Source organism: Myotis nattereri (assembly GCF_964212035.1).
Source record: "Myotis nattereri genome assembly, chromosome: X".
In the NCBI taxonomy this organism is placed as follows: Eukaryota; Metazoa; Chordata; class Mammalia; order Chiroptera; family Vespertilionidae; genus Myotis; species Myotis nattereri.
The window spans coordinates 13,075,597-13,103,099 of record NC_138078.1 but is presented as its reverse complement, the minus strand read 5'-3'; the positions used below and the strand labels follow the sequence as shown (position 1 = coordinate 13,103,099).

The window sequence follows — 27,503 nt, the reverse complement described above, 5'->3', positions numbered from 1 at the left end:
AGGTCAAACAGAATGCTGACCTGGAGCAGGACAGTTAGTAACACACAGCTGTTGGACTTTGATTCTAATAAGCACGGCTGCCTGCTGACCCGTGCAGTGGCATAGTGAGTGCTTCGTATTGGAGGGCATGCCATACATCTGAGGCTGATGGAATGGTCACGGCTTCTTTCCCTGGTATAATTTTTACTCTGTTGACATAACGCCAAGCAACTTGATTTGAATAAGCAGCATGGAATATTTACTCCTAATGGCCAGCCCAGGGCAGTCATGAATACAACATCCCATAACTAGACCTTAGAGATTCTTTTGAAAACACATATTTTAGAGCTGATGTTTCCCAAATGAAGGGTTCATCAAATTGTACACTCCTAAATATTTGAAACAGTAATGAAGAAAAAACATCATTAAGAAGGCAAATCTATATTCCATTAAATAAGAAGCATTTTCTAGGCAAGCATGAAAAGCACTGCTTTGTTGAGGATAGTTTGAAGGACACTGGGACATCAAGTGAAAAGATCTATGGAAAAATACCCAGAAAGAAATGGGGCTGTGATAGATAGTACACGGCCACCTTTAGAGAAGCAGGGCTGACTGACATAGCATGAACTGCCCCACAATATTGAACCATAAAGTCCAAATGTGCAATACCAAATTTACTGACATACTTCCTAGGGCTGTTCTGTGTCATCACAATTATTCCACAAAGAGAGAGTCCACTGAAAAAGATGGAAAGTAGTACCGAACAACTGCCCACTTGAGTTATTTGGGAACCTGAAGGAAACACCCACTGACTTAAGTGTGTGTCTATATGGCTAAAATAACTCAAATCAACAAAACAGCAAAAGAAAAAAAAGAGACACTAGGAGAAAAAAATTGAAATCTGTGTATCTAGAGATGCTCTGGGGGCTACTGAGGCCTGAAGGATGAGTGAGCACAAGGGCCGGGCTTTCAGATGCTAGCACATGCTTTGTGCTTGTAGTACTGAACAAACCTGACATAGTTATAGCAGTTGTGTAGTACCTGGATGACAGCTGAAATAAAGTTTCTAACTCACCTTTAGTTAAATTTTGATAATTACCTTATTAAAAATGTTTTATCATGTTTGGCAGAACTCCTACAGAGGCCTACCATAGTTCCTAGACATTTCTGCTACAATCTCTTCCATAATCTCTAATAAATGTTAAAGTTGCGAGGGCTTGGCAGGTAATTGATGGTAATTACCTTTCTTGCACCAACCATACACATTTTGTATGTTCCTGATGGAGATTAAGGCTAATATATATTTTACATGAAAACTGGTTTAACACATGCACTTTATTACAAGAAACTCATATTTGATGGTATAAGTCATAACTTAATTTCCACTAAATAAGGCAATAAAGAACCATCCCATAAAAGGAAGTTCACTCTATTTTCTTGTTAATAATCACCAAAGGACCCTCATTTGAAATGAGACTCTCGGCCTGCTGTTAACCTGTAAGCTTTTAGTTATTTTCAGTTGTGATGAAGTACTTACACAAATATATCCTGTAGTCAACGTCTCATGTACTCATGAAATGGGCTGAAGGATGAAGTCTATTTGCATCCTTTAAAAAGAGTAGTCTCATGCCCTAGTAGAACCAAATTAGTAACTGTGGCTTCAGCAACAATGGCTCAGGTTATATGCACTAACTGGCCTAGACTTCATTTTGAATAAAAAGATGTAAACAGTTTTATACTATTTCTTCTATATTTTGGGGGGTATTTAATATTCGAGATTTATAGCCAGTCCTAGATTTTCTTTTTAAGTAACTGAGTTATAGCTGTTTTCTTAAACTAGCCTAGGTTTCTGAACTGGTGTATTACATTAGTTATAAAAAGATGCTCGGTATTACATGGTGGATAAAGAACTTGATAACTAGTAAACATATTCTTAATTCCAACAAGACAGGGGGTTACTTAATTGACTTATCTCTCTTAAGAGTTGATTCATATAAATTGAAATTTGTAATCAACATCCCTATTAAGAAAGTAAATGGATGCTTTTGGCAAATTTGTTTCTAGACATAAATTTGGCTAAGTTGATAGAAACACTGGTGAAATTTTTTTCTTGGAAAAACTTGGATTTTTAAATTGTGTGTGTGTGTGTGTGTTCACTTACTCTTTCAACCAAGGCTCTGTAAACACCCTCCTTGAAGCATTTATAGTTTCTTAACACAAACTTAGGGGGCAAAAACTGTGGACCAAAGGATGATGCATGCAAGTGAGAAGAAGTGGCTAAGCGGAGGAAGATAAAGAAATGAATACCATTAACCTTAAAAGGCAATAGGTAATTGGAGAAAAAAGTTATTTGCTCTAACTATGGGTATCCTAAGTTTCATCACTTATCTTTTTCCCACAAGCTACGTAAGTTCTGAAAGCAGGACACCAAGGGATACCTAACTTCCTATGTAGCAAGACCATTATTTTAAGAAAAAAGGGAAACGGAATTCTATTTTCTTAAAATAAGAAGTTTGAAAAGGTTAGGACTCTGTGTATACAGGCTAGCAATCTCCATCAACATACTTACTTTTGTCTCCTATGTTTTCCCCTGCTGCCTCCCCTTCCTCCTCCTCCTCCTCCTCTTCCTCCACCTCTGTGGGTTGCACGTCATCCTGCGGGTCACAGGCACTAACCGGCGCATTCAGACAGCAGTGGTTGAACCCGCTATCTCGAGGCAGAGTAAAACTTCGAGGCTTGCCCCCGTTTCCATTTAACACTTGCATCCTCTCGCTCTCGGCTAAGGGGTACGGCCCATAGTGATCCTGTAGGTGGCATTTCTGAGTTGGAAGGGTGGACTGCCGCCTGTGCTCTGGGGACAGGGCTGCGGAGTCAGAGAAGACAGAATCCTCCAGAGGCAGAGTCTGAAGATAGTGTAATCCTGAGCTTGTCAGGGGCGTCTCAATTAAATCCTGCCAGGAGCGGCGCTGGCTGGCTGTCTTGCGAATGGGGGACACCGCACTGCTCCCAGTCACTTCCGGACGAAACTCCTCATGAGAGGACTGAGACTGAGAGGTCTCTGTGGAGGAGAGGCGGCTGTGTTTTGCTTCCACGTAAGGACTGGCACAACTCATCTGTGGAAAGGAGCCTCAGATCAGTCTCTACAGAAATAACAGATCACTTCTGTCACCAAGGAACACATCAATTTCCACTGGGTAACATGGCTAGTTGAGAGTTAGTGATTGTCAAGCTTTCACACATTTCAAAATTAGGCCCCAGCTACCATTTCATGAGACTGAGGTGCAGAGGTATTGAAATGTAACTGTTTATACCAGGCTCTCATGAAATATCTGACAAATTAATGCAAAGAATGAGTGGGAAGAGATCAACCAATGAACCTGTATGCATATATGCAAGGCCCGTGGACACATACAATGGGGTGGTAAGGACCTGGGGGAGGGGTACGGCAGCAGGCTGGAAAGGGTTAATGGGGGGTAAAGGAGAACCTTATAATACTTTGAACAATAAAGATTAAATTTTTTTTACAACAATGAAAGTACAAGACAATGTGAGTACATATGTAAGAACTATTCAGCAACTGAACAAATAATCCAAGGTTTTAAGATCTGTACCCATTTGAAATCCTGAACAATTGTTGCCAAATTTCTCTTTTCAGATTTTATGGAGCTTGGGGATGAGTGTAAGAAGAGAGACGTTGGGATGTGAAAACAAAGTGCCTATGATCAACAGAACCCTTCCTCTTCTTCACAGGTGAATGTCTGCTCCTATGGGTACCACAGCAAAGCTTTATTCAATTCTGGGGCATTTTCTAGAGAGTTAAAAATGTAGGTAGCATGAGATTACACCCTGATAGGGATTAGCATTTCCCTTTAGCACAGGCATTTCAGGGTGCATAAACACAAAAGAAAAATGGAATATTTTTATCCCTGAAATTTAAATTTTGGGACTATATGTTACAGTAAAAAGCACAGCCAAGAAAAAGAACTGGAATCAAGTGAATGCTATAAAAGACCTGCACGAACAGTTACTGGAACAAGCCTTATTCTAGCTCTGCGGCTAACAGACCAGCCCAGGCCCTCTTCTGGCAGGAGAAGCCAGATTTATTAAACATGCTAATCAAAAATGGGGCCGAGGACAAGCCTGGTTGAAGGGAAAGTGCATGCTGCCCCTCAGGGTAAAGGAGAAGTTATGCGGCATTTTCTGTGGGCAGTTTATATTCTCATGCGTTACTAACAATGTGAATAGTTTCCTGCTTAAAATTCACATATTGCTATGATTAAAGAGCTATTTGGTATAGCTATAGTTTTCCTTTCTTCCTCTTCTATAAATATTTTAAAGGAATTATTCAGATTCTGATGTTCTAGGGACAGAGGGGAAATACGATAAAAACTATATCTTGTCACTGACTTCATTATTTTATTTCCATAGCTCATCCTTGCATTCTGTGGCACTCAGTAAACTTCAGCATTTAATCAAGAAATGTGCATACAGATAGAACGGTTCTGAATTTTCCCCACTTTTCTCTTCTTCTCCATAGGTAAGAAACATTGTCTTCAAACATTTTATCAAAAATATGACTTCCTTTTAATTATTAGCCAAAAGTACCCATTCGTTTACTTCAGAAACATTTATCAAGAACTTAATAAGTGCCAGTGCTGAGGCAGGCCAGGAAATGTATAGATGAATAAACTGTTGTCAAAAAGTTCATAGTCCAGTCCAGTGAGCTGTGTGCAGGCCCAAATATTCTGATTTAATATGTCTGGATTGGGCCTGAAGATCTGCATTTCTAAACTGTTCCAGAGGTGATTCTTATGCACAGCCAAGGTTGAGAAAGCCAACGTCTGGAATTTTATCAACATCTTGCATGGCACCTTTCTTATTGAAAATCCCCCGAACTTATATGGAGGTGGAATTAGGTTTACTGTTCTTGTCACCCAAATATAGCTTCTATTTCCTATGTGGAAGACTCAGTCCCAACATAGGCAGAATTGACTCTCACGGTACCATGATCATACTATGTATTGTCTAGAGTGGGGCACTACTAATATACTTTCACTAATTCTGAAAGGAATGAGCATAAAGTAGGATGGTCCCAAGCAATCCAGAAGTTGTTTAACCTATCTGAAGATCAAAGTATATACACAGAATAATTTACACAGGTTTAAGAGGTCTGAAGCACCATATAAACATATACATTAAATCAGACCCCATGGCTGTCTAAAAATCTAAATGCCAAAACATGTTTAATATAGATGTAATCGTAATTTTATGAGTTGATTATAAAGGATATAGGTATAAATTTTATTAGTGTGAAATAGATAATGTCAATTAAGTTTTTTCTAAAAAATATTTTTGTTATTTTCACAAAGGCTATTCTGACACACATAGTATGTTTTCTTAATAAAATTAGTCACCCCTCCTCTTAAATTTTTTGGAACACTTTGAGAAGGACAGGTGTTAGTTCTTTGAATAATTGGTAACATTTATCTGTAAAGTCATCTGGTCCAGGACAAAAATTTTACCCTTTGCGACAGCATGGATGGACCTGGAGAGCATTATGCTAAGTGAAATGAACCAGTCAGAGAAATACAAGTACCATATGATTTCATGCATATGTGGAATTTAATGAACAAACTGAACTAACGCGGAAAATAACGACAGACTCACAGATAGAGGGTAGGCTGGCAGCTCTGGTGGTGGTGGTGGGTTTTGGGGGGTGAAGGGGTCAAGCAAAAGAAAAAAAGAAAGAACTCATGGACATGCACAACAGTGTGGTGATTGCAGTGGGGAAGGGGGGTGGGTGGAGATGGAAGAGGGTATAGAGGTATAGGGGTAATAAAAAATAAAAATTATATTAAAATACATACATACATACATACATACATACATACAACTGGTCAGATGTTTATTATGCCTGGAATCTGTGGTTACTGTTTCTCTTGATTAAATATTCTTTGCATACATCAAAAATTTCCCTTATTGACTTTACACTCCCTATTTTCTTTCCCCTAAGAAGCTGAGGTCTAACATGCAATTCACCACATATCTTTTTTTTTATATAAACATACAAAGGGATGTTTTAGGTCAAAGAATCTGATGCTGTTTATATTCCTGTTGGTAACTTACAGAGGGAGGCCGCGGGTATGTATCATAGGGTGGTGGAGGACTGTCCTGTTTGGGAGTTGATGGAGTATCTGCTTCTTCCTTGTCACTCTCACTCCAGTAATCTGAAAATTCACACACATAGATATATCAACATCCTACTAGATGTTTCTAGACATATTTTCAGGAACACACAATACCAGCTAACAGAAGGAAGTTTACGTTCCATTTGTACACCCTGCTCCCCAGCACCCTTTACCCTAGGCCACCAACTTTTATTTTCACCTGGGTTCTGAGAATGAAGGAAGTGTACAATTAATTAATTCCAACCTCCTTTTAAAGCAAGCAATTGTACAAAACCACAATTTTAAGGAGTTAAGAAAAAGACATCGTATAAGCCAAATCAAATTTAGGGTATTTGAGGTTCCAGACCAAATTATTCTGTAGCTTCAATTAATGAATTACATCACACGATGCTCCTTTAAAATGTAACATTTTATCCTAAAGATGAACGTTCAAAGAAAAGTAATACATATATTGCTATAGATCTCTACAGACATAAACATCTCCAAAAATAATGTTCTTAGTTCTCTTTTCTGGCTTCAATTCACTGGTTATCTAACAATCACTGTTTCCAGAGTCATGCTGACATAAATCTCTATAACACCACACTCCCACCTCTACTGGGAAATACATGGCAAACCCTGATTCCTGCCAAATGCAAAAGGGCAAATCTGCTGATGTGGGCTGCAAGCTCCAAACTTCTAGAACTACCTAAAAGGGTAGAAAATGTAAGCTGCTCAACAAAGTGACTTGGCTGACCTCAGGCAAGAGAGAAGGGGGAAAATTCTAAGAGCTATATTAGTTGAATACATAAAATACAGCAAAGGGCAATAATAAGAATCTGTTCCACTAATAACATCTCAACCAACCTGTCATTGCTGGGTTAATTCTTTATCTGATTTACAAGGGAAAACCCAGAAGTATTATCCATATGAATTTCAGATGATAAAAGAAGTGAAAAGGTATTAAAACAAAAGTTTCCTTATTCTCATGAAACTCTAAATCACAAAAGAACCATCAAAAGGCTTGACTAATATTCAGATTTCTGTGATAAATCATGGCATATACGTATTAAATATATTTTTTTATTGATTTCAGAGAGGAAGGGAGCGGGAGAGAGACAGAAACATCAATGATGAGAGAAAATCATTGATCGGCTCTCTCCCGCACACCCCCAAATGGGGATTGAGCCCACAACCTGGGCATGTGCCCCTGACCGTAATTGAACCTGGGACCCTTCAGTCCGCAGTCCGATGCTCTATCTACTGAGCCAAACCAGCCAGGGCCATGGCATATATTTTTACAGGATCCCTCTCCACCTAGCAATTCTCATATTGTAGTATTGTTACATGTTTCTTGTGCTGCTGATTAATATTAGTAAGTACAGCTAACATTTATTGAGTACTTAGTATATGCTGAATAGAAAGTGGTAGAACTAGGATTTCAATTAATAAGTTGCCTCGCTCTAAACCTCAGAGGGCTAAGTCACTGGGACTTTTTGTGTATCACACACTGTGGGTGTATATCCACACTCCTTTAAGCCCCCTCCTCCTGCTGCTTTATAAGTCTGGCTACTGTGAATAGAAATTCTTTAGCAATGGAGATTATTATATTTAGTCCTAAAAATACAAGGACTCTGAACATTCTATTCCTACTGTAATAATTTCCTTTGAGTAAAAGATAAGCAAAGTCTATTTAATCTAAATCTGCTGTCTGTTTTTTACCTTGGATCACACCAGTGAAGGTCAGAGTACTAAGACTCCTGCAAATACAAACTAACAGAAATGGACCCAGCAAACACTGATGAGAAAACCATGAGCTATATACTTGAGCAGCTGTAGGTTCAATTCTTGGCTATAACACTTACCACTTCTGTGCTCTTGTGATGGTTACTTAACCTTTCAGAGTCTGTTTTGTCCTCTATAAAACAGGGCTAATAATAACTGCCTTTCAGGGTTGGTGTGTGTGTGTGTGTGTGCGAGCGTGCGTGCGGGCATGTACGTATGTGTATGTGTGTGTGTGTGTGTGTGTGTGTGTGTGTGTTTAGGTTTTAAATGAGGTAATATATATCAAGAACCTTTGAACCTGAAAGCACTCAATAAATATTAGTTAGGACTCCTGGTCCACTTTGTAGGTAGCATGCCAGGACAGTCTGACCCAGATCACTTACAAGATAAATACCTGGCATTCATCTTCTTAGACATTCGTTTTTTCTTATCGCAAGTTCTAGCCCCAAAAAGTGAATTTTAGAACGCTGGGGCCTGAGTTGGGTAATTTTGTGGGATTTTGAAATACTACTGGGAAGTCACTGCTGGAGATAAAGGGACTTTGTGGAGGAGATGAAGCGCCTCCTCCACATCCCACCCCTAAGCAGTGGGCTTGCCAAGATCCCTCTGCTTTTACCCTCCCCACTATTCCCAGAAACTGGCACCTCTGCTGAGTTTCTCTCTGGGGTTTCAAAGAGTCAGCACCTCAAGTGGCTCTTATTAGCACACTGAGAAGAAAATGATCACAATTTTATCTATAGCTACCACGACAAGTGACATTTTTGAAAGAGTCTCTTTCTAATTTCCCCCCAGCTAAATTAGGAAGAACTTTAGTCCACTATTTGATGTAATTCTTGGTTTACTGAAAAGCACCATCAATCTAAAGTTTCCTTCGGTTGCCTAAGAAAAGACTGAAATACAACTTTGCAAATTAACTACATTTCTTATACTAAGCTGTATGACTTTGAGAGATCAGTGCCAGAGATCAGGCTACATAGAAGTTTTAGTTAGGCTTTATTTGGGTTTTGTGGAAAATTACAAGCACACTGTTGCTCAGAGACTGAAATTAGTCTTATTTTCATTCTAAGATCAAATTAATTATTTTTTTGAGCTCTCTACTTAGCAGAAAATAGATGGATACTTTAATGTCTCTTTCAGTGAATTCAATTTCATAAGTAATCATGAATAAACAGTGCCATCACTAGAACAGGAAAATTTCTACATTACTTCTCATGCTGATAGAAAAGGATAATTTGAAAAAAAATGACTTTTTCATCTAGAACTACCAAAGAAATACAATATATTACATTCATTTTTATGTAATTAAAGCTCTGAAAAGACCTAATATGCAATTGAAAAGAATGTGTTATGAATGTCTAACTTGAAGCTGGAAAAATATAGACAAATGATTAGCAGGTAATTTGCCAAATTGTGATCTTGGCAGAATTTAGTGTAACCCTGTTTTCTCTAAGTACAATGACAAATAATGAAAGAGAACCTCACATCCTTTACACATCTGTAGCTAAAGACAGTAATTCACTAAACTTGTATTTCAGTCAATGAAAGAGTCATGTCTAAGTGCACTGGGTAATTAAGCAGATACGGTGTTTGGCAGTTATTCCATTGCATCATTGTGAAATATTCCCAATCCTCAACAGCTATATTTTGTATGAAGTTTAACTTTGGTACTGAGAATGGCACTCAGGAGATGTCAAATAACTGTACAGAAGTGTGGAGTAGACACATGCATTCAGTAGTTTTCTATATAGAATACTACTCATGCAGAGGTAGAAGGTCTATGTTTCTGAGTTATGTTAGAGTGCCTGAGGAAGGTACACTCTAGGTGGAAATCCAGATTATTTCAGATTCCAGTTGCACTGCATTACTAAGACAGACCTGAATTGTAACTCTTAGCTTCTGCATATTATTGTCTACTATACTCCAGTGGGCACTAAATTATATACTCACATGAGAGACCAGGGCAGCATGAATCCCTGAAATTAAAACTTTTTTGAGCCTGTATGTATAATATAACTTACCAGTTCTTTAATCCATAATGAAATTTGGTCATGTAATACCATTACAAAAAAATTCACCAAAATCAAGACCATGCTCAGCTTTAAAATAATGCCCAGTAATAACATACAGAAGTTAAGCCTGAAAATCCAATCTTCTATATTCACACAAATTGACTTGTTTCAAAGATTCATTTTACTATCAGTACATTTCCCTAACTTCTAATTCTTCCATCTTAAAAAGATCAGAAATAAATCTATATGCATCTTTAGAGAACAGTTTTATGCCACTTAAATAAATTTGAAAAGAAATGTTTATATTTTTTAGCACTCTCACCACAATTTTAAGTCTATAAATGAAGTTGAAGCATGAAAGTTGAGGAATAATACTTTTTTAAATTAAAAAAAAATTATTGTATTTATTGGGGTGACATTGGTTAATATAAAATTATATAGGTTTCAGGTATACAACTTTATATAATACATCCTCTGTGTCTTTTATTGTATGTTCACCATCCCAAGTCAAGTCTTCTTCCATCCCCATTTATCCCACCTATATTCTCTTCTATCTCCCCCAACCCCTCTAGAATATCACTGTACTGCTGTTTGTATTAAATAAACTTTTAACAGTGAAGAAATGTGGTTCAATAACTGGCCTGGCATTCTTTGTCCTGGCTGGGGTTTGCCTGTGCACACTGATTTGATGAAGATAGCTTCCACATTATTTGTTGAAGTATATATGCTGATTCCACAGTAGGGATGTTTTATTTTGTTATTTCCTTGACTCTACATTTTTCTCATCCTGAGAGAACCAGTTTAGATAATAGAGCCAACAGAAAGCCTTTCCTCCCTGCTCCCCATCTGGAAGGAGTCTCTCCAGTGTCATAACCATGAAACTTGATTACATTTTATTTTCTGTACTGTATGAAGAATATCCTTTCTACTAGAATTCAATGTAATTTCAGGCATGATGAGTGCCTATTTCACCTTGATATAATAAGAGTGCTACCTAGTGGGAGGCCTTACACAGAAACACTTAATATTGAATAAAAATATCTTCTCTCCTTCTCCACCGCCGACTTTCTGATCACTTTCTCCAGCAAGTATTTCTTCATTAATCTTATCCCCTTCTCAGGCTTTAAAATTTTTTGCACCTCCTTAGCAAATTTTAATCAGTTGTATATTATGCAAAAATTAGCACTGATTTACTTTATATTGCTGTTTAATTTTTCTTAAGCAATTTCAAGTGTGCATTTTTGAGATCCTCAACAAGATGATAAATTCCCATTGGCAGGAACCATGTGTTGCTATTTCTTCTAAATTTCCTGCCCTATCTTCTTACCCTACACCTCTTTACCCATCCCCTTCTCTCACCCCGTGGCTCTAAACCAGGGGTTGGTAAACTACGGCCAGGAGGCCAATGAGGAGCTCTGCGTGGTTTTATAGGGGCCTGTGAAATAAGAATGGGTTTTACATTTTTAAATGGTTAAAAAACAGCAAAAGAAGAATATCTTTCGAAAGGTAAAAAATGATATGAAATTCAATCCTAGCGTCAACAAATAAAATTTGATTGGAGCACAGCCATGCCCCTGCACATGCTTACAGCTGCTTTCGTACTGCAACAGCAGAGTTTAGTTGTGACAGAATCTTTATGGCCTGCAAAGCCTAAAATATTTACTATTTCGCTCTTTACAGAAAGTTTGCTGACTTCTGCTCTAAACGTTTGTTAACAGATAAGTTTAAGGATCTGATTATCTCTCTTAGATCTCTCTAACCTTTAGTTTTCAGATGTTTTGAAAAGTTTTGGCTGTGGTTTTTACTCTGAGAGGAAATAAAAGGCTTTTAGAACCTCCACATCAACAAACAGGCCCACTGAACACACAACTAGAACTTTAGGATGTCTCAGAATTTTCAAAAAACTAAGCTTCCAAGCGACATATAGCAAATACTCTTTGGGAAATGTGATGCCACTTCAGAGTGGTGACCACAGCTTTCGTTAAGATTTCAGTTCTGCATAATGACATTGTGGCTCATAAATCTGAGGTCATTACCAAGGCAAATTCCATAAAGATCATAGAGTTACACAGTAACAGAACTGAAGAACATAAACAAATGTGATAATTTATAGAAGAGATGATTTGTCTGAGCTCTTAGCATAAAAAGTCACTTAAATGTCTATGTGACTATTAGAAAAAAAAACAACTAAGGAGTTAGAATTGGGTCAATATACAGAATCAATTACAGACATTTTAATTTTTAATATTTTTTCTTTCATGGGAAGTAGACTGAAGGAGTTGGTAACAAACAGAATAGAACTTCATATTTGCTGCTCCAAAAATTTTAGTGTTTATTCCCTATCTGTTTAACTTATTACACTTACCTATATGAGGCTATGGTTTGGATTCCAAGTACTCAGAAGAGAAATAACAAAAAACTAACATATGCATTTTCTGTCAAATGATAGCAGTGAATCACTACAGAATAACAGCAAGAAAAAAAAAAAATGGAAGAAAAGTATTCCTTTACCTTGTTCTTGCTTAATCCTCTCTCTTTCTGCATATCCTGCAGTCAGCATATTGATTCTGTTAAGCCATCTGAAAAAAATATTAAAACCAAAAGTATTGTGACTTGATTTCCTGTTTCTTAGTAATATTTATTTTAAGATGCCTAAGAATATATGGAATAATCTTACATAAAAGATGTGTTCTTTGCTACTCTTGACACATGGAGACTTCAAATAGTTATAATTTGCTGTAGTGCAAATTGCTCCCACACCAAAGGTGCTATTTTAATTAAAAAAAAGTCTTGGGAAAACCTATTAATGTCTGCAACGTAAAGGATTTTGAGATGAACAAAACCCTATTAACTCTGTTATTACAATGTAGAAGCATTCCAACTAATTCTGTTTTGTTTCTTCAGAAGAAATGCTCCTTTAGAGACACTTAAACAATATCAGATATAAGTTGTCCTAATAAGGAAAAAAGTTGTGGACCTTGACCGTCAAAATAAATTTCACTATGAACTACTAAGTGTTGATGAAGCTCTTTTAAGTTTAATGATCCAAAGGGAAACACATCTTGGGAGTACTTCAGACATTTGTCTCGAAGTACAAGGGTATTAGGTTTTAAAATGAGCCTATACAAATTTAACCTCTGCTTAGATCCTGAAAATTTATTTCCATGAACAATAGTAACTTAAAAACAAATCTTAGTTCTCCCCAACTGGTGTGTCTCAGTGGTTGGGTGTCAACCCATAAACCAGGTCACAGTCAAGGCACATGCCTAGGTTGTGCCCAGTCTCCAAAAGGGGGTGTGCAGGAGGCAGCCAATCGATGATTCTCTCTCATCATTGATGTTTCTATCTCTCCTTTTCCCTTTCTCTCTCTGAAATCAATAAAAACACTAACAAAATAAATCTTAGTTCTTTTCTCTTTCAGTAGTGCTGCTGTTGCCAATGTAGGGGACTGCCTGAAATAAATCACTGTTTCAACTTCCATCTTTTGTTCCACCAGGCCTCTCCCTGTGTTCATTATTCCAACTGTTTACACTGTATCAGATTAGCAAATCACAAAATCTTTAAGCTGATCTGACAATTTCCCATTGGTTATTATGAGCTATGGTCCATATACTTTCCAAAATCAGAAATTAAATAAGAATCCACCTTGCAAATTAGCTTGAGTAAGTTTAGAATCACTAGTATGGCTAACATCATTCAATTGTGGAATAATCTGATTGAAATACACTTCTAAGAAAAAGTTGTGTTTGAGAACTTTTTCTCCTAGCAGGTTATCTCCACTGTTAAGTGGAAGATGACATTCTTTAAAGTGACTCATATAATGCATCATTTATACTAAATGGTGTTAAATGTGCATCAGATACTTAGAATGCCTTGAAAAGGGAGGAAAGTTGTGTTCTTAATAGACAAAATCACATCCATGGCAATTTAAGTTTTAATTTTATGAATAAGTCACTTAAAGCCCAACTTTATTTTGACAAAACCTACAATGTAATTATCACCTCAAGTATGTTTGGAAAGTTAATAAGGGATTAGAGCAAAATAGAATAAAATAAAGATTGATCAAATGAATTCAACAGCATGGTATACACACACCATACTTCAGAAAATTATAAACTATAAGTCAAAAAGTTAACATCATGACAAGTAACCTTTTAAAAATGATGTAATCATTAGTAAAAGGTCAAAATTAAAATCTAGTCTATAGGTCATTTGAAGGGTTTGAATTTGTACTACAAGGCAAATCTTAGCACTCTTAGGAAAAATTGCTCTGGGTCTTTTTGGGTGAAAATGAAGATTATACCACTAGAGGACTATTTATTATTAAATTTTAATTTAGTACCTCATATTTACTACTTTTAAAAATATCACTGAAATGTCATTTTATCAGAAGTCTAAAGAACAATAGGTCTTTATAAAATGAATCAGGAAACAAAAAAGAGGATTCCTTAATTGTTCAGTTCTACATTTCTTAAGTATCTGCTATATGCTGCATAATGAGTTATGGAGGTACAAATATGAATACAACATACTTTTTGCCTTCAATTAGCTCCAGAATTGCTACATTTCATAAAACAATTGAAAAATTAAACTACTTTTACAAATAAAATTGCTGGTCATAATAAACACTATTTAGAAAGTATATAGATGAACTTAGGTCCCAATAAGCTGAGCAATACACAAATGTTGGTACAATCTTAGATAAACTTGTCCTTAAGACCTCATCTAGAAGCATCTAACTTATATATGTGCTGCAGTTATGATTTTCTATTTACAGGCACTTATGAACAACAGATATATACGCATTAAATAAGTCAAGAAATGTTTATTCTGAGCCTATGTGCGCCAGATACTATTCGAGGCACTAAGAAAATAGATAAACAAAACAAAGCGTTTGCCTTCATGTTTATATCTTAGGAGAAAGACAATACTCAGGTATATAAATAAACATATGTCAAGTAGTAGCAAGTGTATTAAAAAAACACAAGCTAAAAAATTAGAATGTCAAAATGCCAGGGATAGGGGGAGGCTGTTGTTTTAAAATAAGGTGGTCAGGGGTTCAAGTACTGAATTTAGAATATTTTCAAACACATTGATGGGGAATTTCTTTAATATCATATTTAAGTTCAGTACCTTACCATATCATCAGTGCTAAAATATACGAAGATATAGGTAAGGGGATATTGCATCTACAGTGAACAATCCAATGAGGTTGTCAATAGCTGACAGAGAATAATGTGTCTAGAGAGAAAAAAGAGTAAGAACCATGGGAAAAATGTAGAAATAATAACCAAATAGAAGTTAGTGAGTCCTCACAAGTACAAGGACATATGTGCTGACAGGAGAAATATATAAGCCAAATGAATTCAGTTACTAAGTCTCAGAACACTTGAGTAACAAGATGTTTTGCTTTTTTCCCCCACAGACTTCACACAAAATGGAAATACTTTTGTAATGCTTCAATACTCATTTCTTTTTTAAAAATATGTTTTTATTGATTTCAGAGAGAGGAAGGGAGAAGGAGAGAGATAGAAACATCAATGATGTGAATAAACATTTTTTTTTATTTTGAAAACAAGGAGAAAACGTTCTCTAAAATTCTGGTTGCCTAGCTTGAGATTTCAGGAAGGATAACGTATTAATTAAGAGAACATTATGGAAACTACATGAAAGGCTCAGTTCTCTTATCAATAATGAAAGATTTTATCAACCATCTTCAATACCTTTCTTTGCCATTTCCTTGTATTCATACCCTTGCTTTGGAAAAACCATGCCTGTACTTCCAGTGTCAAAGAACAAGATTAATAAGACTCTAAATTATACTCTCCAAAACAAAGGAAAATGGACAGATAAATAAAAAAGCACATTAAGTGTTCACTTAGTGTGTTCAAGCACATTTTTTAAACTGCACAATTTTGTGGTTAAAATATTTGGATACCAAGTTTTTAGAGACACACAAAGAAAGGTAAATGGGGCAAGAGCCCAAAGTATATAAAAGGAATCTATATTGCGAATGAATATTTTATAGCACTTAAAATTTAGTAGGCCTTTATGTATGATTATTTGCTCCTCGTAAAAGTCTTATTGGTGAAAATGGTTATTATCTCCATTTTTAAAAAGGGTTAATACCTGGCATAGAGAGGTTAAGCTCTATGTCCAAGGTCACAGAATAGTAAGTAGGAGAGCTGGGCTTTGGACAGTCTGGTTCCAAAGTCTATGCTCTTGACCACTTTATATAACCACCTTAACTGTCTGCATATACACAATATATTCTACCTGTTGAAGACCTAGAGAGGGAAATATTGCCATCTTCAATCCAATTTTTATATATCTAGAAAAGGGAGGGGTGAAAGGATCAAATTCATAAAAGCTAAAGTAGAAACACAAAGTGGAATGTTATAAATGATGGAAAAAATATATAGAGATTTTTTTCTCAGAGCCATCAAATAACCATGTAGCCATCTAATCATTTGGCTGTATAATCCTGCCCAGCGGTAGAAGAAAGGTGTCAGAAAGAAATACAAACTTTGCTTAAGCATTAATTATTGAGATAGATATTCTGTCATAAATACTCAAACCTAGGAAAGTCAGCTTTTTTGTGTGTGGATATCCTAGCCCACCTAGGAGTAAATTTGAAGACCTATTCTTGAAATGGACTTTAAAAAATATTTTCTGCCCTCGCCTGTTTGGCTCAGAGGATGGACCATCTGCCCGCAGACTGAAAGGTCGCAGGTTCGATTCTGGTCAAGAGCGTATACCTTGGTTGCGGGTTCCACCCCTGGCCGTAGTTGGGTGTTGCAAGAGGCAACTAATTGATGTATCTCTCTCACATGGGTGTTTTTCTCTGTCTCTCCCACTCCCTTCTACTCTCTCTGAAAATCAATGGGAAAAATGTCCTCGGGTGAGGAGCAACAACAATAAAAAAATAATAAAATTTAAAAAATCTTATTAGTGGTATTTTGTTTTTGTTTGTTTTTTGCCTATGGATGGATTCTGGCATATTTTGGTAAACTTGACAGTCAATGATTTTACTTTGACTTTTTAATGCTGTCCTTTATTAGGTTGCTACATTTTATTTTAAACTTGGTTGATCTAGAAACTTCAGTGACATTATCTAAATATTAATGTGGAAAACTTAGAATTCTAAGCCTTACTAACTTCGTAATTATTTTGAAATTTAAGTACACTTTACCTGTTCATATCATCAAGATGCTCAGCAGCAAAATAAAAGCTTTTGATTTTAGGATGACAGGCTTTGAATGCACTGTGAAAGAAAATAAAGTACATTTATTTTATTTCAAATTGAGAAATAGATTAGAACATAATCATTTTAATGGGTAAAATTACCTCAACAATCTAACCTGAGCTCACATATATAATGCTTCTGCCATGATGACAGAAATCAGTAAAAAATCCAATTTTCTGCCCACAAAATGCTTTCTTATTACCTCAATTTGAAAGCATTAGACAAGCAGCCTATAATTTAAAAGCTAGAAAAAGTTTAAAAAGCTTTCCTTTTCCTCCTTCTCCCAAAATGAAATGAACTTACTATTTCTTGCGACATTCACTGGCTCTATCAATTTTAAATTCAGGCAGACTGATGAATCCTTCTGCTTTTTCATCCTAAAAAGGTAACACTCTTATTTAGGATATTATATACAAAGGTTTGAAGCCGATACTATGCTTTAAATATCTATAGTGATAAATCTGTCCATTTAATTCTTAAATTTGACATTTTAGTGATTAGAATTCCACTCTTATCTGTTACATTCCATTAAAGGTATATTTTAGACATTTTGAATACTATAAATTAAAATATATACAGAGATCAACTGAAGGACTTGTATGCATGCATATAAGCATAACCAATGGACACAAGACACTGGGGGGTAAAGGAGGCCAGGGAAGGTCAAGGGGAGAAAAAAAGGAGACATATGTAATACTCTTTATAATACTTTAAGCAATAAAAAAAATATATATATACAGAAAAAATTTTACATCTTTTTTACATTAAAATGAAGACAGAAAATTCTTTTTTAAAGCATACACATCTTATTTAATAACATTGAAATGTTTCTAAGTAATTTTCTAATCTGATGCATATAAACTATTACAACACATACAATAACTTTAGTCCACATTTACAATTCATAATTATCTATGATTTTTAATGCTCAGATGTAAACCATAGGTAATTTTACTAACTCAATTCCTTTTCTGCCTCCAAAAAAATCTCTCATCAAACCTAAATTAAATAACTATTTTATGTATTCAATATTTTACAAATGAAATAGGTTAATTTAATCTTCAAATATCTGACTTTGTTATATATGCTATTTGTAAAGGTTATTTTTCACTTGAAAAATTAATTGAAATCTATAAAATCCTCCTATATTTAATGAGGGATGAAAAAACAAGACAGAAGTATTATCCAAAATCTTACATTAGATATAAATGATCCCAACTATGCTAACACTGACTTTGGCTAAACCCTTGCATTGTTGGTGTCCCTTTCATGCTCATGACCAAGCTCTTCAGACTTTTACTCTCCTGAACTTTGATCCATTCTGTACCAGTTCATTCCTTCTTATATTTCAAGTCTGAGTGAGAGTAAATCCTCATTTACTATTTCAAAGAAAAACCAGACTTTCAATTCTTTTACTGTGTGTGTTTGTACATATCCTAAACTTTAAAAATTGATATTACTGATAGTGTCAAAAATGTTTGTGTTATTTAAAAAAGCAATATTATAACTTTCTCAATATTTGAGTTTTTTCTTCAAATCTTAGGGTAAATACAATAGTCTCAAATCTCTTTTTTTCAACTTTGATTTTCCTTGTTACCATGATGTCTTTAATGAAAAATGTTTAAATGTTGAACAATTTAAAGTATTTTGGGGGTAGTTATTATCTTCTAATAATGATAGGACAAGGAACTTTTATATTACTCCTAAAAATGTCATACAAGGGTATTTCTTGGAATGTATCCCATGGAATTATTCACTCACCTCTTACAAGGCTAACACAGTAACAATAACTCTCTGACTGAAATTTAGCTACTGTTCAAGAAAAAGGGGCCACAATTTTTTAATCACTTTAACTGTGAAAGATATAATTTATCACACAGCAGACAAATCTACAGGTGACCTTAATATAAAAAGAGACATAGAAAACACTATATTTTGATAATGCTTGATTGATACATACACACACACACACACACACACACACACATACACACACGCACTAGAGGCCTGGTGCAGAAAAATTTGTGCACTCGGGAGGGTCCCTCAGCCCGGCTTGTGCCCTCTCGCAGTCTGGGACCCCTCGGGGGATGACCACCTGCTGGCTTAGGCCCGCTCCCCAGGGGATTGGGCCTAAGCTGGCAGTCAGACATCCCTCTGGCAGCCTGGGAGCCCTCGGGGTATGTCCATTTGCCAGCGGGGAGCAGGCCTAGCTGCAGTCGGACATCCTTAGCGCTGCTGAGCAGGCGGGAGAGGCTCCCACCACCACCGCTGTACTGGCAGACATCAGCCTGGCTTGTGGTTGAGCAGAGCTCAACCTGTGGGAGCACACTGACAACCAGGGGGCAGCTCCTGCATTGAGCATCTGCCCCCTGGTGGTCAGTGTGTGTCATAGTAACCAGTGATTCCCACTCACTCTGCTGTTAGGGTCAATTTGCATATTACCCTTTTATTATATAGGAGAGAGGCCTGGTGCATGGGTGGGGGCCGGCTGGTTTGCCCTGAAGGGTGTCCCAGATCAGGGTGGGGGTCCTGCTGGGGTTGCCTAGCCAGGCTGGGTGAGGGGCTGAGGGCCGTTTTCACACTGGCCATACCCCCTTCAGGGTAGGGATCCCTGCTGGGGTGCCTGGCGAGCCTGGGTGAGGGGCTGATGGCTGTTTGCAGGCTGGCCAAGCCCCCCAGCAGGGACCCTCACCTCATGAGGGTGTGGCCATCCTGGGTGAGGGGCTGATGGCTGCAGGCTGGCCACAGCCCCCAGCCCCCCAAGCTCCCAGTGGAGGCTGGCTGTAAGCAGGTATCTGGGATTTATTTAGCTTCTATAATTGAAACTTTGTTGCCTTTTGCGGAGGCCACCACCGGCCAGGGCAGGCAGGAAGCTTGGCTTCCTCCATCGCAGGGGCAACCAAGCCTCCTGCTTGCTCCAGTTCCATGGCTGCTGGCCGCCATCTTGGTTGGGTTAATTTGCATATAGTCGCTCTGACTGGCTGGTGGGCATGGCTTGGGTGTAGTGAAGGTATGGTCAATTAGCATCTTTGTCTATTAGTGTAGATATATATAAATAAAATGTAGGTAAAATTATGGTCTGTTTAGTATATCTAAAATAAGACAAACATAATTATATGATTGCCAGAAAGAATATTAAAAGTAAAGTAAATAATCAAATCCTTCTATATAGGTAATAGAGATATATATATTAAATAGCAAGGTAGTAATTCAAGATTTCAAAAATGAAATATGTCAATTTAAAAAAATATTACTAATTGTATATGTTTATTGAGTACTTAGTATGTACCAAGCATTGGTGTAAGTGTACTAATTCTTTTCATCCATATGAGAGCTCAGTGACCTAGGCACTATTATTATTCCCTTTTTTGCAGAAATGGAAACTGGGGCACAGTAACTCAGGCAGTGTTAAGTCTACTCTCTTAAACATAACCTAATATAATATAAAATAACATCATGACAGCCTGTCTAGGGAACACAAAATTCTCTATATACTGGATGCTATAATCATAGGCACAATAATTTTAGACTACATTTCAAAAATCAATCTTTGAATGCAAATTGAATAATATTTTAACAGTATTCATATAAGTCTATTTAGCCACTATATTTCATTAAACCATGTACATTTTTTGAGAAAACAAGTTAACAATAGAGAATATTTTTAAAAATCTTAATAAGGTGAACTGATAGATGGCTATGGCAAATGAATAAAAGAAAATGTAGTAGTGTAAAGGGAATATCAATGAGTAAGTTATATTCTTTTATATCTGTTGTGATATGTGATAGATTGTGATATCATTATTCTGGATATAAATTTGTTTACTGCAAATGAGTCAGGAAATCATAAAAAACAATTTAAATGTATTTTATACACACCCCAGTTGTGCCAAATAGAATGAATACTTGCAGATTTTCAAAACACATCTACCAGTTCATTTTTTAAAGAAAAACTGAAATAAATTGTGGTGATACTAATCTATTAAAATTACTAAAGGACATCCTCACTTCCCCAGAAAAAAATTTTAAACTTCGAACAAAACAAGACATTTAAATTTACATATGTAATCATTTAAATTAAGCTACTGCTTTAATTGACTTGGTATTTTTAATTAGATATACAAAACTACTTTATCTGATTTTCAGATTTGTAGCTTCATTAGAAAAAATGACACAGCTATCTTTAAAGAACCCCAAAATGCAACTATTTTAAGAAGTCTTTAAATATTTTCTTAAGAAAAATAACTAGCAGAAATCTCCTGAATTTAGCCTTAAGGTCATTACATGATTTTAAAATATAAGTTTCAAAATGGTGATTCTTTTGGTTAAAGATAGAGAATGAATGGGTAAACAAAATATGCTTTGTCTTACCTCCTCATTAATATACCAATATAGAGATGCATCCTTAAGGACAAACCAATATTTCTTCCATTTCTGTGAAAAATAACTCTTTGCATCTTTCTTCTTCCAGAGCCAGCCCTCACAGTCACCACGGCCGAGATCTTTGCAAGAAATTCGTCTTTTGCTCTTGCCAGCTAGAGGACCTAAAGATAATAGTGGGTAAAAATTTTCTTTAAATTTTAAACAGGTTTGGAGGTAGAAGATTAATTTATAGATCTCAAAAAATCAGTCTGGGCACTTAACCTTAAAAATTCTTATTTTCACATTGCATTAGAATAAAAATATGAAAATCTTTAATATCATTTCTCCCATATAAGTGACATACAATTTAATCACAAATGAGTAATTTGATCTAAGATTGCAGGGGAGTAGGTGGAAGTTACACTTGCCTCCTCCCAGGACTAAATTGAAATTATAACTAAATTATAGAAAAAGCAACCTGAATAACCTAATGAAGACTAGTTATCCTTATAACTAAGGATTTACAAAAGAAGCCACATCCAGACAGGTAGGAAGGGCAGATATATGAAAAGGGCTGGCCTTGTACCCACATGTGGTGATTGAGAATCTAGAGGATTTCTCAGCTGCAAAGGTTCCCCCCTGAGAAGCGAGGTGTCTCAACCCCATGCCAGGCTCCACAGCCTGAAGCACCAGTGCAGGGAAGAGTGTTCCATAGAACACCTGCTGTGAAAATCAGTAGGGATTTCACCTGCCAGGTTAAGACCTGAGACTGCTAATATCCAGGTGCACTCTTAAAAGGTCAGCTTACAAAATCTCGTTCACAGGCACTCACCCTGGGCAGAACTACCTAATACACAGAAACAAATGAAGAGAGGCAGCCAAAATGGGGAGGCAAAGAAACATGCCCCATATGAAAGATCAGGAGATATATACAGAAAGAGAACTAAAAGAAATGGAGGAAAGCAATCTACAAGATACAGAATTCAAAACAACTGTTATAAGAAAACTCAAGGAACTTAGGGAAAGACTGCATGAACTCAGTGAGAACTTAAACAAAGAGACAGTAAGCATAAAAAAAGACGCAGAAACCACAAAAAAGAACCAGTCAGAAATGAAGAATACAATAACTGAAATAAAGAACACACTAGAAGGTATCAATGGCAGGTTAGATAAAGCAGAGGATCAAATCAGCAATTTGGAAGACAAGGTAGCAGAAAACACCCAATCAGAAATTGATTGCATTTTTATACACCAATAACGAACTATCAGAAAGGGAAACTAACCCCCCTGCCCCCCCCCAAAAAAAAACACTACCTCCAAAAAAACCACCAAAAAACAAACAAAAAAATCCCATTTACAATTGCATCAAAAAATTCTTGAAAATAAATTTAACTAAGTAACAGACCTGTACTCAGAAAATTATAAGACAACAAAGGAAGAAGATACAAATAAATGGAAGCATATACTGTGCTCATGGAGGGGAAGAATTAACATCATTAAAATGTCCATACTACCCAAAGCAAGCTACAGATTAAAAAATTCCTATCAAAATATCAATGGCATTTTTTTTACCAGAACTAGAACACATAATGCAAAAATTTATATGAAACAACAAAACAATAGCAATAGCAATAGCAATAGCAATGTTGAGAAAGAAAAAGGAGGAGGTATCACACTACCTGATATCAAACTATACTATAAGATTATAGTAATGAAAACAGCATGGTACTGGCATACAACACACATACGTAGTTCAATGAAACAGAATACAGAGTCAGAAATAAACCCACACCTGCATGTCCAGTTAATCTATAACAAAGGAGGCAAGAACATACAATGGGGTAAAGACAGTGTAATCAATAAATGATGTTTGGAAAATTGAATAGATACATGTGGAAAATGAAACTAGACCACCTTCCTACACCAGATACAAGAATAAACTCAAAATGGATTGAATACTTAAGTTTAAGACTTGCAACCATAATAGTCATAGATGAAAGCATAGCCAGTGAACTCTCTGACATTTCCCTTAGCAATATTTTTTTCAGTATACCTCTCCAGGCAAGGTTAACAAAATAAAAAAAATAAACAAACTGGACTATATATAACTAAAGAAGTTTTTGCACAACAAAATAAGCCATCAACAAAACAAAAAGACAATGTCCTGAGTGATAGAATAAATATGACAATGATATATCTGATAAGTGAATATTCAAAATTTATAAAGAACTCATACAACTCAACACCAAAAAACCCCCTAGCAATCCAATAAAAAATGGGCAGAATATCTGAATAGACACTTCTCCAGAGAGGACATACAGATGGCCAAGAGACATATAAAAAGACACTCAACATTACTAATCATCAGAGAAAAGCAAATGAAAATCACAATGAAATATCACCTCACACCTGCCAGAATGGCTACCATCAAGTAATCAACAAACACCAAGTGCTAGTAAAGGATGTGGAGAAAAGGAAACCCTAGTACTAGTACACTGCTGGTGGGAATGCAGACTGGTGCAGTGACTGTGGAAAGCAGTATGGAGATTCTTCAAAAAATTAAAAATGGAACTGCCATTTGACCCAGTGATCCCACATCTGGGAATATATCCTAAGAATACCAAAATACCAATCAGAAAGAATATGTACACTCACATGTTCAAAGCAGCATTATTTACAATAGCTAAGATATGGAAACTGCCCAAGTGCCCATCAGTAGATGAGTGGATAAAAAAAGCTGTGGTACCTTTACACAATGGAATACTATGCAGCTGTAAAAAAGAAGGATTTCTTACCCTTTGAGACAGCATGGATGAACCTGGAAAGTATTATACTAAGCAAAATAAGCCAGTCAGAGAAAGAGAAATATCACATGATCTCACTTAAATATGGAATCTAATGAACAAAATAAACTGATAAACAAAATAGAGCCAGAGACACTGAAGCATGGAACAGACGGACAGGTCTCAGAGGGAAGGAGAGGAGGCAGGAAGAGGTTAAGCAAATAACTTATATGCATATGCGCATAGCCCATGGACACAGATAATAGTGTGGTGAAGGCCTGGGGTGGGGCGGGAGCCAGGTGGAGGGAGGGCATGGGAAAATGGGGGACATCTGTAATACTTTCAACAATAAAAATAAGTTTAAAAAATTAAAAAATGGAACTGCTTTATGATCCAGAAATCGCACTTCTGGGAATATATATAAAGAAATCCAAAACACTGATTTGAGAGGATATATGCACCCCTGTATTCATTACAGTGTTATTTAAAATAGCTAATATATGGAAACAACCAAGTGCCCATCAATAGACGACTGGATAAAAATGTGGTGGCACATATACACAATGGAATATTACTTGCCCATAAAAAAGAATAAAAGCTTACCCTTGCAACAGCATCAATGGACCTATAGGGTATTATGCTAAGTGAAATAAGTCAGTCAGAGAAAGAGACATACCATATAATTTCATCTACAGGGTGGGCAAAAGTAGGTTTGTAGTTGCATTGTGACATTCTTTTGAGTTAATAAAGCTATTATAATAATAACAATAACCCGCATGTCTTTTTCCATATGCACAACTGTAAACCCATGTTTGCCCACACCTGTTTATGTGAAATCCAAAGAGCAAAATGAATAAAGAAACTAAATAGAAACAGACTCATAGATATAGAGAACATTTTCACGTTGCCACAGGGGAGGGGGTTTGGGGCTGTGTGAAAAAGATGAAGGGATTAAGAACTACAAATTGATAGTCACAAAACAGTCATGGGGATATAATGTACATCATAAGGAATACAGTCAGTAATATTGTAACAACTATGTACAGTGCCAGATGGGAACTTGAAATATTGGGGGGACCACTTTGTAAAAGTATATGATTGTCTAACCACTATGCTGTACATGTGAAACTAATACAAAATAATACTGTATGTAAAATGCAATGAAAAATAAATTAAAAATATAAAATTAAAAACAAAAAAGAAGTGTGTAACCCCAGGATGAAAACGTGTTGAGACCATTCTTTGCAAAAGGCACCTTGTTTCACAATTGACCTGAAGGAGAAGCTGGTCTCAGCAGCATTTGCTAAGGGGCTGTGCTCTTCTAAACCACACTGGTCTCAGGCAAGAGAGGATGGGTGAAGTGTGCTAGGTATCATCACAGTGCAAACCACGCAGGTATATGTTTCATTTCATTTCCTTTTCTTACCTTTGTTTTTCTTCTTTGATTTATGCTGCAGGGAGGACTGCTGAAATGTCTGAAATCAAAGACAGGGAAGAATGTTATCTGATAGGGTGCCGTCTGGAGCACCATCGTGGTGTGCAGAACTCTCAGGACCTGAATGTTGACTCTGAAACCTGGTCAGAGAAATCACTTTCTTTTTCCAAAGTCTCAAAAAAAATTCATGCATATCATGACATTCAATTTTCTAATCTCCTGGAAAGCAGAAGGGGATATTAACATTGTCCTTATTTTGTAGTGGAGAACGCGGGGCACAAAACAGTGGTGAAACTAAGGGCTTTATATGTGCACAGCCTTACATTATACCTCTTAAGAGGGTATATTGTGCTTTCTCAGGCAATATCTCATTTGATTCTCACAAAAATCTTATTAAGTAAGCAGGCAAATATTATTTTTTGTTCCTTAGAAGTTTATTCTATTACACATGCCACCATCACCTACTGAGCTCCTAGGTACTCTCCTTGATCACTAAATATTTCAGCACTTGGATCATTATTTTCATCTCACACCTACTTCTCTCACTATTATCGGTGACTAATCTTCATGTAGGGGATGCCAGAACCTTGGCTCCTCAGTCCCTCATCTCCAGTGATCTTTATTTTAACAAATATGCTTAAGATAACATATGGTCATGGCAGTGGATAGCCAAGGAGTGGTGGCTATCCACTGCCATGACCGTATGTTATCTTAAGCATATTCGAACCACTACCTCCATTATTTGTTTTTCAGTCTAATAATCCCAACTCAGCAATTTTTAGAAAATGTTCCTTTGAGGTATTCAATTCATTGACATCACCACACTTTTGTGCCTTTCTCTTCTTCCACTTGGTTTCCATAGGACATCGCTACAGTAATTCCCTTGAATCATGCTCCCAGCATTCCTTGCCTGGCTAAACAACCATCTCAGTAAAATCTGTCTATCTGTTTACTCCATGCTAAATGCCAGAACAGCTTAATTTCTTAATAGAAAAACCCACAACTGCATTGACTGCTCTAGTCTTCAACTAAATCACTGGTTCCAGTCAGTCTACTAAGCTATATTGTTTATTGGTGTAATAAGGTTAGTTATGTTCATATGATTAGATAGCTAACAGAGTACAGAGATCTCATGTGTAATTTTAATTCACAGAAAATCCTTCAAATGAATTTCAAGTAGCGGGTTCTTCTTTTTCTTTACAAAGGTATTTCTATGAGGCAATTGAAGTTTGTTCACATAAAATTCGCTAGTCTTGGTTTTATATAATACATTTGTATTCTGTGATATACTTTCTTATTTAGAATCTTTGCTCATAAAATAACAGAGTAATGCTCTACTTTCATAATAGGTTTCTTGCATTTGTATGTGGTTAACTTAATTTTCATGAATATAGTATTATGAATGGATACTAGTCCTAAAGATAAGGATCAGATCATTTGCTGCCATACAGTGTAATCCATAAATAATCACCCATGTGTCAAAGCAATATGTGTGTGAGTGCACACACGTGTGTGTGAAAAACTTTGCAGGATCCATGGTTAAAGAAATTTACAACTTCGGAGAGAAAGCATAAAAGATAAAACACATTATACTGTGCTGATTTTCTTGAGTGTACTTTATTTCAAAATAATAACTCAAATAATAACTCAGGCTAGTGTGCTTAAGTATAGTTAATTTACATATAGTTACTTTCCCTAAATTGTTTGGCTGTAAAATTACTGATTGGGTTTCTTTTT

At 36.2% G+C, this 27,503-nt stretch overlaps 1 protein-coding gene across 5 annotated transcripts in view; it reads right to left on the bottom strand.

The window, feature by feature from the left end:
• Nucleotides 1-27,503, bottom strand: part of CNKSR2 (connector enhancer of kinase suppressor of Ras 2) — a 249,663-nt gene that overhangs the window by 42,724 nt on the left and 179,436 nt on the right. For all 5 annotated transcript variants that reach the window (XM_081115465.1, XM_081115466.1, XM_081115467.1 and 2 more), the window contains 7 exons: nucleotides 25,758-25,806; nucleotides 21,558-21,730; nucleotides 17,490-17,563; nucleotides 17,133-17,204; nucleotides 12,452-12,519; nucleotides 6,106-6,206; nucleotides 2,549-3,092 (listed from right to left, as the gene is read on the bottom strand). In XM_081115465.1, coding sequence (XP_080971591.1) covers nucleotides 2,549-3,092; nucleotides 6,106-6,206; nucleotides 12,452-12,519; nucleotides 17,133-17,204; nucleotides 17,490-17,563; nucleotides 21,558-21,730; nucleotides 25,758-25,806 — 1,081 coding nt within the window. The remainder of the gene's footprint in view (nucleotides 1-2,548; nucleotides 3,093-6,105; nucleotides 6,207-12,451; nucleotides 12,520-17,132; nucleotides 17,205-17,489; nucleotides 17,564-21,557; nucleotides 21,731-25,757; nucleotides 25,807-27,503) is intronic.